The sequence below is a fragment of the Liolophura sinensis genome, chromosome 5 (genome assembly GCF_032854445.1).
Source record: "Liolophura sinensis isolate JHLJ2023 chromosome 5, CUHK_Ljap_v2, whole genome shotgun sequence".
NCBI classification, from domain to species: Eukaryota; Metazoa; Mollusca; class Polyplacophora; order Chitonida; family Chitonidae; genus Liolophura; species Liolophura sinensis.
Genome location: NC_088299.1, coordinates 17,416,515 through 17,437,322, shown reverse-complemented (window position 1 = coordinate 17,437,322; position 20,808 = coordinate 17,416,515). Strand labels below are relative to the sequence as shown.

General features: G+C 39.7%; 1 protein-coding gene across 1 annotated transcript in view; it reads right to left on the bottom strand.

Annotated features, from left to right (window-relative positions):
* The window catches only part of LOC135465694 (adenylate cyclase type 2-like), a 90,586-nt gene that overhangs the window by 29,189 nt on the left and 40,589 nt on the right, over positions 1–20,808 (bottom strand). Inside the window, 9 exon segments of the mRNA XM_064743003.1 lie at positions 569–696; positions 1,487–1,598; positions 2,363–2,439; positions 2,441–2,500; positions 6,749–6,898; positions 8,806–9,159; positions 10,666–10,803; positions 15,790–15,950; positions 17,368–17,727. Of these exon segments, the coding sequence (XP_064599073.1) occupies positions 569–696; positions 1,487–1,598; positions 2,363–2,439; positions 2,441–2,500; positions 6,749–6,898; positions 8,806–9,159; positions 10,666–10,803; positions 15,790–15,950; positions 17,368–17,380 (1,193 nt within the window). The 5' untranslated portion in view covers positions 17,381–17,727.

The following is a 20,808-nucleotide window of genomic DNA, read 5'->3' as shown; positions in this document are numbered from 1 at the left end:
TACTAGTACAGGTATCTTACCCTGTGACCTCCAGCATTCTCAGGCCCATTCTCACAGTTTGTGGTGTGGGTAGCACTAGGCTTGGGTAACCCTGCCACACTTACAGTAGTACAGGTATCCTGACTTACCCTGTGACCTCCAGCATTCTCAGGCCCATTCTCACACAGTTTGTGGCGTGGTTAACATTAGGCTTGGGTAACCCTGCCATGCGTACAGTAGTACAGGCATCCTGACTTACCCTGTGACCTCCAGCATTCTCAGGCCCATTCTCACACAGTTTGTGGTGTGGGTAGCACTAGGCTTGGGTAACCCTGCCACACTTACAGTAGTACAGGCATCCTGACTTACCCTGTGACCTCCAGCATTCTCAGGCCCATTCTCACACAGTTTGTGGTGTGGGTAGCACTAGGCTTGGGTAACCTGCCACACCTTACAGTAGTACAGGTATCCTGACTTACCCTGTGACCTCCAGCATTCTCAGGCCCATTCTCACACAGTTTGTCGCGTGGTTAGCATTAGGCTTGGGTAACCCTGCCACACTTACAGTAGTACAGGCATCCTGACTTACCCTATGACCTCCAGCATTCTCAGGCCCATTCTCACACAGTTTGTGGCGTGGTTAGCATTAGGTTTGGGTAACCCTGCCACACAATAGTAACAATCTCCCAGAATCTTTATCCTTGTACAGTGAGATTCCTGACAAGACATAACACACCACATAGATCTTCAAAGAAAAATTTTCCACCAAACTTTCCCATCATTAATCTTACTAGGTAATTTATAGCTGTTATCAGATAGATCAAAAATGGTCAAAATGGATTCATTTATAAATACTGATCAAACAGGCCATTTTTAATGATTGGTGTTTATGCTATACTCAAAACTAATTTACCAATCTGACAGGAGTCGTACCTATGGGTGGACGAATCCAGGTAAGTGGGGGAACTAGTGCAATCTAACTAATACCAAAACTGAACCGCATTCCCCAAAACTTGCTAGATGCATTCTGTAACAGCCATTTAATACATCCAAACAGTGTATGTGCATTTGCATTTCAACAAAGTAATGACTAAGGACTTTCAGGAATTCAAATAAAAAAAGGTCACATAGTTAGTGTAAGATTACATAGATGTAAAGCAATGTACTTTTTTTTAAAGAAAGCTTATGCATGCATAAACATTAGCACAAATGCCTCTATCCATATTCCAGCCAGTCCTGAATCCAGTCCTTTGCCTCCTAATGACTTCTCCAGACTGGTATCTGTACCACATGTACTCAACCCACCTGGCTGTCAATGGGTGTTTTGTCCAAACCTTAACGGATCATTCTAATATCACATCCACGATTGTCAGGCTAATGCATCCACTTACTTCCTCAAAGATCATGTGACATTCGCTAACAGTTCTGTGGTGCACTTTTTAAGTTTTCAAACAAATTGATGGTGAGGAAAATATAAAGATTCACATTCTACAATCACCAACGTTACCTGGGCTAACTGATCAAATTTTCCAAAGAGTTCATTGAGCATGTGAACGAGCTCAGATGCAGAACAGTCTGCAGCCAGTGGGGTAAAGTTCACAATATCTGCATACAAAATACTGAAAGAAAAGAAAAACAAATATTAGGAGTTATATTACAGACAGGTAACAGTGTGATGTACCAGTATAAATATACTCCAGTCATCATCAAACTAGTAGGCTACAGAAAATTTAATAAATTTTAACATTTTACCCAAGAATCACCATATTGATTTATTGGTTGATTGATTTAATAAAAAAATTCAACATTCTACTAAAAACGCTTTATTTTATTTAATTATTAATTTAATAAATAAGTTTAAACACTCTACCCAATAATCACCTTGTTCATTTATTGACTGATTGATTTAATAAATAAATTTCAACACTACTTAAAAGCACCATATTTACTTGTTTACTGATTGGCTAAAGACTTTCTAACACTACTGATCAGGAATGACCTTATACACAACAGTGCTGATGTTCACTGTTAAGGAAGCTGCAGTATCCAGGCGGAGCTATGAAACATATTTACTCATCTCACTTGGTTGCTTCTCATAAGACCTGTTTAATATTAGTGACAACTTGCTTGGTAACTTTTACAGCCTCTTACAATCATGGTTTTTTGTCTCATCAAGAGGAATATAATCACTGATCTTCATAATAACCCACCTGGGGGGTTAGGGTTGTTGGGGGGGGGGGGGGGGGTTGTGGTGAATTTATAAACATTTAAACTGTCACTACAGGTGCATGGTCCTGAAACTGACAAACACATTCCCAACTTTTGATGGGTCTTGATAGTTAGACTAATGCCATCCAAAAAAATCGCCAATGCCCAGGCTTACGTGACATCGGAGTAATGTTGCACATAGAGGTCATGGAACATGGTACACTTTGGTTGTCTCAGACTCTGCACATTTCACAAGGTGATCTTTGATGGTCTTGACCAAGTTAGATGGAATACAGCTGACCAGCAACTCCTCCTGTATCACAGAAAACATCACATAAAAAGGGTTGATAAAGTTTCTTGTGAAGCTTGCTTTTGAAATTTCACATACATCATACATGCACATGCTTGTCAGGGTTAATGCTTCCCTCAGTTATAACACACTGCATATATTCCCCCAGCTCTGATCAATACTTCCCTCAGTTATAACATACCACACATATTCCCCCAGCTCTGATCAATACTTCCTTCAGTTATAACACACCACACATATTCCCCCAGCTCTGACCAATAACTCCCTCAGTTACAACACACCCACACATATTCTCTCAGTTATAACACACCCACACATATCCCCTCAGCTCTAACCAATAGTTCACTAATTTATAACACACCACACATATTCCCCCAGCCCTGACCAATAGCTCCCTCAGTTATAACACACCACACATATTCCCCCAGCTCTGATCAACAGCTCCCTCAGTTATAACACACCACACATATTTCCCCAGCTCTGATCAATACTTCCCTCAGCTATAACACACCACACATATTCCCTCAGCTCTGATCAATACTTTCCTTAGTTATAACACACCACACATATTCCTCAGCTCTGCCCAATAGTTCCCTAATTTATAACATACCACACATATTCCCCCAGCACTGATCAATTGTTCCCTCAGTTGTAACACACCACACATATTCCCCCAGCTCTGATCAATAGCTCCCTCAGATATAACACACCACACATATTCCCCCAGCTCTGACTAATAGCTCCCTCAGTTATAACACACCACACATATTCCCCCAACTCTGACCAATGACTCCCTCAGTTATAACATACCACACATATTCCCCCAGCTCTGATCAATACTTCCCTCAGATATAACACACCACACATATTCCCCAGCTCTGATCAATACTTCCCTCAGCTATAACACACCACACATATTCCCCCAGCTCTGACCAATAACTCCCTCAGCTATAACACACCACACATATTCCCCCAGCACTGATCAATTGTTCCCTCAGTTGTAACACACCACACATATTCCCCCAGCTCTGATCAATAGCTCCCTCAGATATAACACACCACACATATTCCCCCAGCTCTGATCAATAGCTCCCTCAGATATAACACACCACACATATTCCCCCAGCTCTGATCAATAGCTCCCTCAGATATAACACACCACACATATTCCCCCAGCTCTGACTAATAGCTCCCTCAGTTATAACACACCACACATATTCCCCCAACTCTGACCAATAGCTCCCTCAGTTATAACACACCACACATATTCCCCCAGCTCTGATCAATAGCTCCCTCAGATATAACACACCACACATATTCCCCAGCTCTGACTAATAGCTCCCTCAGATATAACACACCACACATATTAACCCAGCTCTGACTAATAGCTCCCTCAGTTATAACACACCACACATATTCCCCCAACTCTGACCAATGGACTCCCTCAGTTATAACATACCACACATATTCCCTCAGCTCTGACCAATAGCTCCCTCAGATATAACACACCACACATATTCCTCAGCCCTGACCAATAGTTCCTTCAGTTATAACACAGCACATATATTCCCCTCAGCTCTGACCAATAGCTCCCTCAGATATAACACACCACACATATTCCCCCAGCCCTGACCAATACTTCCCTCAGTTATAACACACCACACATATTCCCCCAGCTCTGATCAATAGCTCCCTCAGTTGTAACACACCACACATATTCCCCAACTCTGACCAATAGCTCCCTCAGATATAACATACCACACATATTCCCCCAGCTCTGACCAATAGTTCCTTCAGTTATAACACAGCACATATATTCCCTCAGCTCTGACCAATAGCTCCCTCAGATATAACACACCACACATATTCCCCCAACTCTGACCAATAGCTCCCTCAGTTATAACACACCACACATATTCCTCAGCCCTGACCAATAGTTTCCTTCAGTTATAACACAGCACATATATTCCCTCAGCTCTGACCAATAGCTCCCTCAGTTATAACACACACACATATTCCCCTAGCTCTGACAAATAGTTCCCTTATTAGATATAACACACCACACATATTCCCCCAGCTCTGACTAATAGCTCCCTAAGTTATAACATACCAGATATATTACCCAAGCTTGATCAATAGCACCCTCAGTTACAACACGCTTCACAACATCCACCAGCTCTGACCAACAGTTATAACACACAAAATTTATCCCCCCATCTGTGACCAATAGTTCCCTCACCTAAAACATGCACACATCTATAATATATGTACAAATATGTACATTTAGTAGAGGATGTGTCAGAGATGTTAACCTTTGACTAGTGGAATAAAAGTTATGTGTATGTATATGTGTATCTTCTATTGTTAAAATACAGGATATACCAGATTCAGAATGCACGGATTTGAGTTGTCAGGTTGGTCACTACTCGTGTGTTTGTGCTTATGTCAACAAAGACATGTTCACGCTTAACTGAAAGAGCCAGTTTCTGGTTGATGTTGAATATAGAGCTGTACAGAACAGGTCACAAAGTGTGTTATATGAGAGACAGGGGAGCAAACCAAAACATCAGCAAGTGTAGATGTATGATCATTAGAACCAGTTTAACAGATGTTTCCAATGTCAGATCAATACAAACAAAGAGCACTTACAAGAGTACAAAGCATAGTTTATCCGATCTGCCGGTGTGTATTGATTACCGTTACCGTCTGAGAAGGGGGTGGGGACAGAGAGTGGATAAGGGTAGGGGAAAACAAAGACAAGAAGTACACTGTAACTATTGATTTATCCTGACTTTGAGAAGGGTCAGACAAAAACATTGCATGAGTACAGGAGTGCTTCTGAGTGAAGTCAGTCAATATCCTTCCTTGCTTAAACATGAGATCAACACTCCAGCTAGATACATTCAACACTAAACCAATATCCCTTGCCACTTTAGGGCTACTTTTAACTTCTGTTAATGGCTACATGTTAAGACAGAAACACGTTAAAAGACAGGATGTAAAAAAAATGTAGTTTTATATATTAATGGGAGCTAAACACAGCCAACTTCTGTGTAGTCAGTCACAGTCTGTACAGGTACATGTTTAAAATGCCTAAGATTCTACATGCGCTTCATCATCAATAATTTGTTATTTGTTTTTTGATTGTTTTCCAACATCATACTAAATTTTTCACCTATTCATGACACCAGCATTTGCTTTTATGGGGGGGAGGAACAGACTAGCATAAACCATTACATATGGTCTTTAGCGAGTAACTCACAAACCTTGTCACATCTGTCACACAGAATTTCACTCGCAGTGAGCTTGAGTTGTACATACATGCCAAATTATACATCTGGGTTTAACATTATACTTTACAATTTTTCAATTATATGACAATGAGGAGATATTAGGTGTGTGTCTTCTTGTGGCAGGTTGAGTTCATGCCACCAAAGTGCTGCTGCCACTGAAGTATCATGCCAAAGACACCAGACATGACACAATCAGTTACATTATACTGACACCGGGCCAACCAGTCATGTTTCTTTGCTCTAACCTCTCACTGCTGAGTGCCAAACGAGGCAGCAGGAAGTACTGTTTTAAAAGTCTTTGGCATGGCCCTACCCAAGGGGGTAGGGTCCTGCTATCTCCCAACTCTCCCAACTCTAACCATTAAGCCACTGAAGCGGTGCCAGTTTTAGTAGGTGATTAGTAGATAACCCCCACAGAACATCATGCAAGACCACACGAATATCCTCACCATACATTCAAAGGCAACAAGGCCACAAAATCCCGTCAGAGGCTTGGGAGAGTTTCATTTAGCACTCTTGATAGCTATAATAAGCAAGCCTTTCACTACCAGGAAAAAGTAATGTTGGAGAGAAGTCAAGAGCCCTGGTATCAAATCCTGGTGGGGTCATAGGGAAGACTTTAAAAAATGATACATCGCTTGACACTCAGCACTGGGAGGTTAGAGCAAGGGAACAGGACTGATCGGCCTGGCATCTGAATAATGTAACTGGGAAGGGTCATGTCTGGTGTCTTCGGTATGATCTGCACAATGTAAGTGGGCGGGGTGTCATGTCTGGTGTCTTCGCTATGATCTGTACAATGTAACTGGGTATGGTGTCATGTCTGGTGACTTCGGTATGATACTTCACTTGGGGGCACAACTCCCACAAGAAGACACAGTACATGTACATAAACTTATTGACTTCTTGTTGTTATATGACTGACTTCAACTTCAAACATTTATAACACTAGCCTCACCTGTTGCTGTTTTTCTCTCTCGAGTCGCAGTTTTGACTCCATGAAATTGCGCGCATCAAGGAAAGTTTTCCTGTGAGCCACATCAGTCATGTATTTATGGTACAGGCCTAATACATTAGCACACATCAGGATGATAAAGCTGCAAACCAGCTGAAAAAAGACAAGGGATGTCAAAGCATTTTGATCAATAAAGTGCAGAAAACTGTAAGCGAACAGGACAAAAACGTTCATAATTTTGTGAAAAAACACATGATTAAACAAACCAGCGCAAAACTCAAACTCAATATGCAGCTTTGTGACAATTTCTATGGCAATTTTTAATTTAACATTAGACAAACTCATTGCAACAAAAAAGAATGCGCAGAACAATTTAAGTTCAAAACAGGACAGATGTGCCCATTACTCAGAATTTTGTTCCAAATGGGTAAAACAGCCCAAATCTTCACACATAACCTTAACTTGATCTGTTGTAATTTGTCATGAAGGTGCCGCACACCTATTCTCAATCCAAAATGACAACATGTTATCATCTGTAGAGCTAAATATTCAGCATTATCTGACCTGTAGTGCCTGATGTTCAGTATTGCCTAACATGTATAGCAGTGCTGGGCGTTCAGTACCCTGTGACCTGTAGTGCTAGATATTCAGTATCACCTGATCTGTAGTTTTAGATATTCAGTATCACCTGACTTGTAGTGCTTGATATTCAGTATAACCTGACCTGTAGTGTTGGATATTCAGTATCACCTGACCTGCAGTGCTGCATAATCAGTATCACCTGACCTGTACTGCCTGATATCCAGTATTACCTAACCCGTATAGTAGTGCTGGATATTCAGTATCACCTGATCTGTAGTTTTAGATATTCAGTATAACCTGACCTGTAGTGCTGGATTTTCAGTATTACCTAACCGTATAATAGTGTTGGATATTCAGTAACATCTGATCCTTAGTGCTAGATATCCAGTATCACCTGATCTATAGTGCTGGATATCCAGTATCACCTGACCTGTAGTGCTGGATATTCAGTATTACCTAACCTGTATAGTAATGCTGGATATTCAGTATCACCTGACCTGTTGTGCTAGACATTCAGTACTGCCTTACCTGCAGTGGTACAGGTAGTGCCAAATATCCACTATTGCATGAGGGGTAGTGCTAAATACCCAGAATTTCCTTATCTGTAATGCTAGATATACATCTGTGTAACACCTGGCAGGTAGTACTAAATATAAGCGTCAAGTCCGACATTCCTATACCATTCGTAGTCCGTAAAGGGCGTTCCAAGTCGATAATCGCAAGATCCATTTCCACAACAACATTTAACACTAACTCCCGAAGACAAAGGTGTGTAAGAAAGTATACAAATAAGAAATAAAGCCGGTAACACACAAGAGAGAAGCGGTCATCAGTTTTCAATGATGCCGGGCAGACAAAGAATATTCCAGGCATGAATTCCATATCAAAGTTCAAATTCGTAGTCCGTGAATGAGTTCCATGTCAAATAACAGCTAAACAAGTATCTCAGTCGCGCTTTCAATGCCCACTATTGCTTGAGGGGTAGTGCTAAATATCCAGAATCACCTTACTGGTAGGGCTGGATATTCAGTATTGCCCTACATGTAATGCTATATATCCAGTATCACCTGACCTAACTGTAGTGCTAGATATTCAGTATCACATGACCTGCAGTGTCAGATATCCAGTATCACCTGACCTAACTGTAGTGCTAGATATCCAGTATCACCTGACCTAACTGTAGTGCTAGATATCCAGTATCACCTGACCTAACAGTAAAGCTAGATAGTCAGTTTCACATGACCTGAAGTGTTAGATATCCAGTATCACCTGACCTAACTGTAGTGCTAGATATCCAGTATCACCTGACCTAACTGTACTGCTAGATATCCAGTATCACCTGACCTGACTGTAGAGCCAGATATTCCAACCTAGCTAACACATGAAGCTAAATATCCAATAACACATGAGGGGTAGTGCCAAATATCTAGAATTGCCTGACGGGTACAAGGAGTCCAAAATATTCATTATCGTCTTACTTGTAGCGCTAAATATTCTCTGTGTGTCTTGGAAAGGGTAGCAGACAGTGTCAGCTGTAAGACAGTGGTGACTCCTCCCAGCAGAATGGAGTGGCGCTGAGGCAGCGGTAACATCATGTGGAGTGCTGCCACCAGGTAGAGCATGATGAAGAGATCGTCTGAGGGCGATCTGAAGCGAGCCACGCTGTAGTAACAATTCACCGTGACGATACAGACAAACCAGACCGCCAGGCTCAGCACAGCTGACAACCTCACATATAGTCTCTTCAAACAGAGTAGCACCTGAAGAGCGATGCTTACAGAGCCCCCTATGCAGAGGAAAACAACCTGAGTTATCTGCTCCTGAGTCTGGGTCTACCAACAGAGGAAGAAAAAAACAATAACTCTGACATATGTGAACATAATATAAACCATACATGCATAGTATTGACCATGTGTATGTAATTAATGTACATGTACTTTAATTTAATCAAAACATACTCTAAATCTTCATCAAGTTCGACCACCAACACAGTGCATGTTTGGATATATTTGAGGAAAGCTACCTGATTTAAGGTAAAGATTTAAAGGGAAAGAGAATTGACACAGATTGACTCACAGTAGGGTCTAAAGGGAACCAGGCAGAGCAGAGAGGAAACCACTATAACCTGCCAGATTCCTGACAAAGCCCAAAGGGAGCCTGGCAGGACACAGAGGAAACCCTTCATTCTACCAGATTCCTGACAAAGCCCAAAAGAAACATGGTAGGATTAAAAAAAAACCTGGCAGAGCACAGAAGAAACCTGGAAGAGCACAGAGGAAACCTGGCAGAGAACAGAGAAAACCATTTCATACTGCCAGATTCCTGACAAAGCCAGATGTAAGGCCACAGCCTCAGTACTAAGTCACATCTAACATTTCACATTTACTGCATTTTCAAATCAACATTCTTTTTCATTTTTCAATGTTTTTTGTTTGTTATAAACTAGCCAAGTATCAGATCAAAACCTTGGCATTAATATACAGCCAACCAAGAAGGAGCTGTGTTCAACCACGGATCTTGTTTCATAAAAGTCTCCTGGCCTCAAATGTAGAATGACTGAATCACTGATGCTTATCATCATATTCAAGAGATTTTTACTTTATGATGTACTGCTTGTACAGACAATTTCCTCTGGGATAGTGTTTCCACAGCCTGACAACTGCACGGAGCATTAATATATCTAATATAATTATCTGGTCACTCCAGTCCAACAATAAATCCTAGTTATTTAAAGAATGGGGCATGCTCCAATCCCTCAGCAGTTACTACACAAGCTAAATAATCACACACAAGACCTCATTAGTGGCCCAATGGTTAGAGAGTCTCAAAGTCGGGGGACCGGAGATTAAACCCCTGACAGGGTCATACCAAAGACTTTTAAAATGGGAGAAGTGACAGAGGTGGCCAGGTGTCAGTATAATGTGACTGGGTAGAGTGTCATGTCTGGTGTCTTCAATGTGATACTTCAGTGGCAGCAGCACTTTGGGGGCAAGGAATCGCCCTGCCACAAGAAGACACAGTGCAGCTGTATATGTACACACACCTAATGAGTCATCTTTGTCATAAGACTGAAAAAGTGTTAAGTTCGCCATAAAACCCCAGCATTCATTCATTCATTCATTCATTCATTCATTCATTCAATCATTCATTCAACCAAAAACAGTCTGTAGAAATATGTGTACTTTCCATTCAAGAAGCAACTTATTGCAAAAGTAAATTATATCACTGGACTCAGATTGATAAGGAGACCAAGCTTTCATCGGAAGCCTTTAGCCCCCATGTGCCTTCAAATTCCTCTATAAATCATGATGCAGCAATAAGGTGTGATGGCGTAGTACCCAGTGAGAGAAGTGGAATGCAGCTTGACAGATACAGTACAGGAGGAAGACGGTGAGCAGCGTAATGACCAGGGGATGTCTCATCCGCACACAATACTTCTGGTACAGTTCCTCAATATCAATGTCCCGAAACGCCACCTAGACAATCACACAGAATTGAAATCTTCAGAACAAATCAAAAGAACCAAGATATCAGATCTCATGATAAATTCATCAAGATTCGCTTCCAACAAGCAAAATTGGCAGGTACATATTTAGGTAAGCACCTCAACTTTACGAGCTCTCTTAAAGTGAAGCAGGTGCATACAATTCTAATGACATGACAAACCAACAGATCACAAAACGAGGGCAAGTAACACTGTCAAATCTTTGTCATATGGTTACATCAAAATGAATGTCTAGGTTATCGGTAGGTTTATTACAAAAGTGCCTTAAGTTTAAAATGTCTAAGTGCTGCGGGTCTGTACAAATAATGTTAAGGCCAAATAGTTAACAAGTAGACCAACAGACTGACAAGGCTATACTACAACTTTTCAATACTAAAACTGGTACAGCAGGACAGGGTATAACCACGGACATGAAGATTAGATTATTATGCATACATCTAACATTAATTAATGTCTGTAGGTACTGTAAATCTGTACTTCTAGATTTATGTTATTTATACATCTGATTCAAGGATAATGCCGGTGAAGAACATTTCTCTTATACTGTGGCTGTGACCTTGGTATACCACTGAACCAAACCTGGCTTAAGACTTCATACCCAGATTTAACTTTAACCCAAGTCTAGAATTTTGTACTTAGTCTAAGAACAATTGTGTAACATTATATTAAATACAGTATAAACTAAAACTGCTGCTCTTAAGCTTTGGCTCTGGAGAACCACAATGGCTGCTGAGTTTACTTAAAAATTTAAATATAAAATATGATTAAAGCTAATACACTTTCAAACAACTGGTCTTTCATCTTTAGTGAGATGCATTACAGATAAACTTTCCAATGTGTGACGTACCGATAAACTTTTCCATGTGTGACGTACCGATAAACCTTCCCATGTGTGACGTACAGATAAACCTTCCCATGTGTGATGTACAGATAAACTTTCTCATGTGACCTACAGGTAAACTTTTCCATGTGTGGTGTACAGATAAACTTTTCCATGTGTAACATAGAGATAAACATTCCCATGTGTGATGTAAGGATAATCTATTCAATGTGTAATGTACAGATAAACTTTTCCATGTGTGATGTACAGATAAACTTTCCCATGTGTGATGTACAAATAAACCTTCCCATGTGTGATGTACAGATGAACTTTTCCATGTGAGACGTACAGATAAACCTTCCCATGTGTGATGTACAGATGAACTTTTCCATGTGAGACGTACAAATAAACCTTCCAATGTGTGATCTACAGATGAACTTTTCCATATGAGACGTACAGATAAACCTTCCCATGTGTGATGTACAGATGAACTTTTCCATGTGAGACGTACAGATAAACCTTCCCATGTGTGATGTACAGATGAACTTTTCCATGTGAGACGTACAAATAAACCTTCCCATGTGTGATGTACAGATGAACTTTTCCATGTGAGACGTACAAATAAACCTTCCCATGTGTGATGTACAGATGAACTTTTCCATGTGAGATGTACAGATAAACCTTCCCATGTGTGATGTAAGGATAATCTATTCCATGTGTGATGTACAGATAAACTTTCCCATGTGTGAAGTACAAATAAACCTTCCCATGTGTGATGTACAGATGAACTTTTCCATGTAAGATGTACAGATAAACCTTCCCATGTGTGATGTACAGATGAACTTTTCCATGTGAGACGTACAAATAAACCTTCCCATGTGTGATGTACAGATGAACTTTTCCATGTGAGACGTACAGATAAACCTTCCCATGTGTGATGTAAGGATAATCTATTCCATGTGTGATGTACAGATAAACCTTCCCATGTGTGATGTACAGATAAACTTTCCCATGTGTGAAGTACAAATAAACCTTCCATGTGTGATGTACAGATGAACTTTTCCATGTAAGATGTGCAGATAAACTTTTCCATGTGTGATGTACAGATGAACTTTTCCATGTGTGACGTACAGATAAACTTTCCCATGTGTGACATACAGATAAACTTTTCCATGTGTTACATACAGATGAACTTTTCCATGTGTGATGTACAGATAAACTTTCCCATGTGTGATGTACAGATGAACTTTTCAATGTGTGACGTACAGATAAACTTTCCCATGTGTGACATACAGATAAACTTTTCCATGTGTGACATACAGATGAACTTTTCCATGTGTGACATACAGATAAACTTTTCCATGTGTGATGTACAGATAAACTTTATCATTGGTGATGTACAGATGAACTTTCCCATGCGTGATGTACAGATAAACTTTCCCATGTGTGATGTACAGATAAACTTTCCCATGTGTGATGTACAGATGAACTTTTCCATGTGAGATGTACAGATAAACTTTCCCATGTGATACACAGAGATAAACTTTTTCATGTGTGACGTACAGATAAACTTTTCCATGTGTGACATACAGATAAACTTTTCCATTTGTGACATACAGATGAACTTTTCCATGTGTGACATACAGATAAACTTTTCCATGTGTGATGTACAGATAAACTTTATCATTGGTGATGTACAAATGAACTTTCACATGCGTGATGTACAGATAAACTTTCCCATGTGTGAAGTACAAATAAACATTCCCACGTGTGATGTACAGATGAACTTTTCCATGTAAGATGTACAGATAAACTTTCCCATGTGTGGTGTACAGATAAACTTTTCCATGTGTGATGTACAGATGAACTTTTCCATGTGTGACGTACAGATAAACTTTCCAATGTGTGACGTACAGATAAACTTTCCCATGTGTGACATACAGATAAACTTTTCCATGTGTTACATACAGATGAACTTTTCCATGTGTGATGTACAGATAAACTTTCCCATGTGTGATGTACAGATGAACTTTTCAATGTAAGATGTACAGATAAACTTTCCAATGTGTGATGTACGGATAATCTTTCCCATGTGTGATGTACAGATGAACTTTTCAATGTGTGACGTACAGGTAAACTTTCCCATGTGTGATGTACAGATAAACTTTCCCATGTGTGACATACAGATAAACTTTTCCATGTGTGACATACAGATAAACTTTTCCATGTGTGACATACAGATGAACTTTTCCATGTGTGACATACAGATAAACTTTTCCATGTGTGACGTACAGGTAAACTTTATCATTGGTGATGTACAGATGAACTTTCCCATGCGTGATGTACAGATAAACTTTATCATTGGTGATGTACAGATGAACTTTCCCATGCGTGATGTACAGATAAACTTTCCCATGTGTGATGTACAGATGAACTTTTCCATGTGTGACGTACAGGTAAACTTTATCATTGGTGATGTACAGATGAACTTTCCCATGCGTGATGTACAGATAAACTTTATCATTGGTGATGTACAGATGAACTTTCCCATGTGTGATGTACAGATGAACTTTTCCATGTGAGATGTACAGATAAACTTTCCCATGTGTGACACAGAGCTAAACTTTTTCATGTGTGACGTACAGGTACACTTTCCCATGCGTGATGTACAGATAAACTTTTCCATATGTGAGGTACAGATAAACTTTTCCGTCTGTGATGTACAGATGAACATTTCCATGTGAGATGTACAGATAAACCTTCCCATGTGTGACACAGAGATAAACTTTTTCATGTGTGACGTACAGGTAAACTTTCCCATGTGTGACATACAGATAAACTTTCCCATGTGTGACATACAGATAAACTTTTCCATGTGTGATGTACAGATAAACTATTCCATGTGTGACATACAGTTAAACTTTTCTATCTGTGACATACAGATAAACTATTCCATGTGTGACATACAGATAAACTTTCCATGTCTGACATACAGATAAACCTTCCCATGTGTGACATACACTTAAACTTTTTTCATCTGTCACATACAGATAAACTTTTCCATGTGTGACATACAGATAAACCTTCCCATGTGTGATGTACAGATAAACTTTTCCGTGTGTGATGTACAGATAAACTTTTCCATGTGTGATGTACAGATTAACTTTTCCATGTGTGACGTACAGATAAACTATTCCATGTGTGACATACAGATAAACTTTTCCATGTGTGATGTACAGATAAACTTTTCCATGTGTGACATACAGATAAACTTTTCCATGTGTGACATACACTTAAACTTTTCCATGTGTGACATACAGATAAACTTTTCCATGTGTGACATACAGATAAACCTTCCCATGTGTGATGTACAGATAAACTTTTCCGTGTGTGATGTACCGATAAACTTTTCCATGTGTGATGTACAGATAAACTTTTCCATGTGTGACGTACAGATAAACTATTCCATGTGTGACATACAGATAAACTTTTCCATGTGTGATGTACAGATAAACTTTCCCATGTGTGACATACAGATAAACTTTTCCATGTGTGACGTACAGATAAACTTTTCCATGTGTGACATACAGATAAACTTTTCAATGTGTGACATACAGATAAACTTTTCCATGTGTGACATACAGATAAACTTTTCCATCTGTGACATACAGATAAACTTTTCCATGTGTGACATACAGATAAACTTTTCCATCTGTGACGTACAGATAAACTTTTCCATGTGTGACATACAGATAAACTTTTCCATCTGTGACGTACAGATAAACTTTTCCATCTGTGACATACAGATATCTGAACCTTAATGGTAGAAGATAAGAAATGCTAGATTGAGTAAACAGCCACATGAGCATCACCATTGTTACGATGGTCCAACAAAGAGTGGACAAATCAACAAAATTCCTGCCCAAAGCTGGGATTGAACCTCTGCCTTGTGTGGCCAAGCATCTTATAAACATAAGACCATGACTACCTCCTAAGACAGCACAATTCAGAAAGCATATTTAACTGAGTGTCTCTCTCTATAAACAAAATCGCTGAAACACCAGAAGCTTCCCAAACCCATTTTTAAAACCTGGAAGCTTAACATGTGAAAAGCAGACATTTAAATATTTGTCTGACCTTGAACTTGCGGAGAGACCATTGTGATGGGGTCTGGGATCGGGTTGTTCCACTGTAGGCCTGGCGGGGGCGTTCAGGTTTGTGTCTCTGGCAGCAGACTGGTTGATCCATCACACTGTGTGCTGAATGACTGATCACAGACACCTTCACACTGTCTAGATCTGAGACACACAGAATGACATTAAACAATACCAAATAAAAGCATACACAACAAGAGTCAATAATAACTGCTAAAATAACATTTACGTTTCCTGCAGCATACATATTGAAATCACTTGGACTATAATTGTTTTTTCTTACTGAATTTATGAGCCTGCTAGAGCCCAGGCTGTTTGATTGATTGACATGAAAACAATTCCTGTGTATTTGATCTTTTGAGAATAGCCAATGCAGTTTCTGTAGGTCACATTGTTTGCGCAATATTGGATTTCTAGTAAACAGTTGAAATGTCTTCGCCTCAAGAACCAATAGACACATTATTTTAAAATTCTGATATGCAGGTGGACTGACCCTAGATACAATAGTGTGCAAAACTTGCTGATTTCAAGTAAAACCAGCATAAGCTTGCCATTGGTTGAAGTTGTGACACACAACTAGTTTCAAATTTTGGCATTATTTTTACATATTCTGGTGTATTCTGGGCTGATGATTCTGAATCTGTTTTTGCTTTTGTCTATATCTATAGCTTTTTGGGGTTACAAAACTACTAATTTTAGTGACATAATATCAAAATAACTTCAAAACTGTCAGAGCGAGATACCTGAAACTAGAGCTAAACTGAAGCCCAGTTAACAGATGCTCTTTCAATAGTTTTTTAGCTTGATGTGTAAATGGCATTAAACTATTTCAGAAAAAGATATTTAAGCCTATTGATTTAACATGGAGATAGATGGCAAATGCTCGTTAGACATCCTGTTTTTACCTACTGTACTGTTCATAATTTCCCAAAGCAGCTGTATGCTAAGATGTGAATATTACACTGTCTCCTATTTGTGAGTGCACAATGATAATTTGTGAGTGTACAATTATAATTTGAGTGTGAAATGATAATTTTGACAACTAACAACATGGATCCCGACAGAAACTCCTTTCTGGTTCTAGATTTAATTATTTAGGATTTTGGGGGTTAATCCGAGTTCAGTTCATATACCGTACATGTAATGTACACATTTAGACCTACAAGAACATGTAATGTACACATTTAGACCTACAAGTACATGTAATTTACACATTTATATCTACAAATACTTGTATGAATGTCAGAGCAACAGAATCGATCAAAATATCACTGTTATGTGTGCAAAGCCGACTTGCGAAAATATGATGACATAATGCCGGCAATTAAATAACAGACACGATTGACAAGAGGATATGTGCTGATGGATTTCATTGGATAACCCGGTTAAGACTTATCTGTAACTGGGTCGAAATTAACAGTTGTAGCATTATACAGTCAAGTGATCTCATGCAGCAATTCCATGTGACAAAGAATCCTTGACACTGCATGTGTACATGCTTCACAAATGATGCACGGAAACACCATCGTGACTTTTAAATAGCATGACTGACAGTACTCACCTGAATCCGTCATGGCTGATGACTACTTGAAATTCTTCTCTTTACCTTGCTTGTTTCACTGAAGTAGTCGTTGAGGCACTGTATTATGGTACTGATGATGCTATCACTGATGGAGTCTGCACTCGTGATGATGTAATCTGCAGACTAAGTGTACATGTAGCCTGTGTACTACTGGTGTACCACACATACAGTTTGTACATCTACCAAGGGTGCTCTCTAGCTCCGGACTGCAGCACAGTTTCACACGTGTAGCAGCGTCACATGCATTGCAGATCTTATGCAACTTGGTGGCAGGTTTATGATGTACAATACCAAAACAGCCCTAGTCAAACCTTCCTTGTGTTGGCAGATCCATGGTCACTGAAGAGAACAGAAAATGGTGGCGCATCACAGAAAATGGTGGCACGTCACAGAAAAATGGTGGTACATCACAGAAGATCCATATGACAACTGTGTACATATACATGTAGACAACAGCTTCAGACTGAAATGCTGAAAATGCTTACCTAACCAGCATCATCACTTTGGTTAAAATTAGTATATACAATGTATATACATAGTCCATTTTGAAACATCTTAATAATAAATTATGCTGTAGCATGGGCCATTCACAAAACAAGTGCTAGACAACATCAAGTCTTGGCAGAATATCGCATATGTACTTGTATGTTTTATAAATGACTAGCTGTCAGACACACAAGTAACCTGTAGCTACAAACCCAAACAATCAACTACCCCAAGGGGCCCAAGTACCCCTAGGGGCCCTAAGTATCCAGAGGCCAAAGTTTCCCAAGGGGCAAAAAGTACCTAGGGGCCAAAGTACCCCAAGGGTCAAAATGCACCCAGGGGCCAAAGTACCCCAAGGCAAAAAAAGTACTCAAAAAAGGGGCCCAATACCCCAAGTGTCAAGAGGCCAAAGTACCCAAGGGGACCAAGTACCCAGAGACCAAAGTACTCAAAGTGACCCAAATGGGGCAAAGTACCCAGGGGCCAAAGTACCATAAGGGGACCAAGTACCCCGGGGCCAAAGTATTCCATGGAAACCAATTAGCCAGGGGTCAAAGAGGCTCCAGTCCCACAAATAGCTGTTCACACAAGCTGCTGATTGCTAATAAAGGAACAATAAAAAGAAAACTGATATGCCCCATACAAAACATGTGTTAACTGATGCCCCACGGTCATCCCCCTGTCATTATGAGCCTCCTGCTATATGTAGCTGCATGTAGTTGTAGATGTATAAGTATACATAAGGACATACCACATTTGCTCTGCTCTAATCTCTGCCTGTTTGGGGGTTGTTCAGTTGGTCATGACGGTAGGCTACCCACCCTGTCATTATGAGCCTCCTGCTATCTAGCTAGATGCATCAGTATACACAGGGACATCAGTATACATAGGGGCATCAGTTTACACACGGACATCAGTATACATAGGGGCATCAGTATACATAGAGACATCAGTATACATAGAGACATCAGTATACATAGGGGCATCAGTATACATAAGGACATCAGTATACATAGGGGCATCAGCATACACAGGGACATCAATATAATAGGGACATCAGCAAACATAGGGACATCAATATAATAGGGACATCAGTATACACAGGGACATCAGTATACACAGGGACATCAGGATACACAGAGACATCAGTATACACAGGGACATCAGTATACACAGGGACATCAGTATATATAGGGGCTTCAGTATGCACAGGGACATCAGTATACACAGGGACATCAGAATACACAGGACATCAGTATACATAGGGACATCAGAATACACAGGGACATCAGTATACACACGGACATCAGTATACATAGGGGCCTCAGTATACATAGGGACATCAGAATACACAGGGACATCAATATACACACGGACATCAGTATACATAGGGGCCTCAGTATACATAGGGACATCAGAATACACAGGGACATCACTATACACAGGGACAACAGTATACAAAGGGACATCATCAAACGTGCATGCAAATCAGAATTATAGGTATTCTCCTTGTACTGTGCATACTCTTGATCACATGTCAGAACATGGCAACAACCACACCTTTCCTTCATCACCAGGCTGGTGTTCATATTCATGATGGACATGCATGAATATGAACACCAGCCTGGTGATGAAGGAGAGGTGTGGTTGTTCGCACACTGTTGCCATATTCTGACATGTGATCAAGAGTATGCTAAGCTTTAGCACTGCAGTATTACAGGTAAATTTCTACACAATTTGTATCCTGACAAAATATGTACATAACATAAAACTTCAGACAGTTCCTTATACTAACCCTGTAAATATGTATGTAAAGGCAGTAACTTTACGACTAACCATGTTTTCTAGAACATAAGCTTTCAGCTGTATGCTACAGTGTTTGTCAGATGTGTGAAGTGGAAGTTGAGTTTAACCCCAGATCCACAGAGACTGTATCCTGGTAAACACCTGTAGCTGTGGGTGATTCAGTAAACAGAACATTAATATAATTATAGAGGTCAAAATCAGAAATACGAGCTGGAGGTTATCTCTAGACATTTGTCCCACCTCATAAATGTTATTATGAGACAAATGCGTCCAAATTTCAATTTTCAACACAAAAACAAAGAATTGCGTGATAGGTTTTAAATCTTCACAATTTTTTAGACAGAAATGGCTTAGTGTCGAATCAGTCCCTGATTGACAATCCTACTTCCAAATAAGGTTATTAAAGCATGCAAAGTTAAAGACAATCATCCAAAGGCACATATGTAACATAAATGAAACACATCGCTCACATTTATTCATTTACCTAGGTGAACTTGAATTTGAATTTCTCGACATAAACAAGTACAGGCCAAAACGACCGTTGATCTTCTTTCTCAGAGGGATGAAGTAACATTCATTAACACATGGCCTCCACAGTTCCCGCTACCTTTAAACCCAATACTGTAACCTGACAACATCTGCTGATTATAAGCTGTGCTAAGAAATGCAATACTCCTGCATATGGTACATGGCATCAGCCTACCACTCTCTTTCAGACTATGTGTTTTGGGATACCGTACAATCTCATAGAGCACACCCTGGATCACCAGTGGCCAACATACATGTGTATAAGAGCATCTCTACTGGTAACTTTCTGAATATCTTAGGCAAGGCGATTGTGCTGACATAATTACATGTTTCCTTCCTCCTTCCTGGAGATAAGGAAAATGACTTCAAAGTTCACCCATGAGTAAGTTACACATTTTGCCTTTATATTCTGAGAACTCTGATCATGGAAATTTGTTCTCACGTTTGTTTACAATGTTCTCACGTTTGTTTACAAGGTAGGATTAGGATAAATCCTTACTGGAAAAATGTTTCACCACTGAAGATATAATATTTGATGACATATATCTGCCAAAAAAGCACTTTTGTAGAAAAAAAGCTACTTAATTTTGATTTTTGATT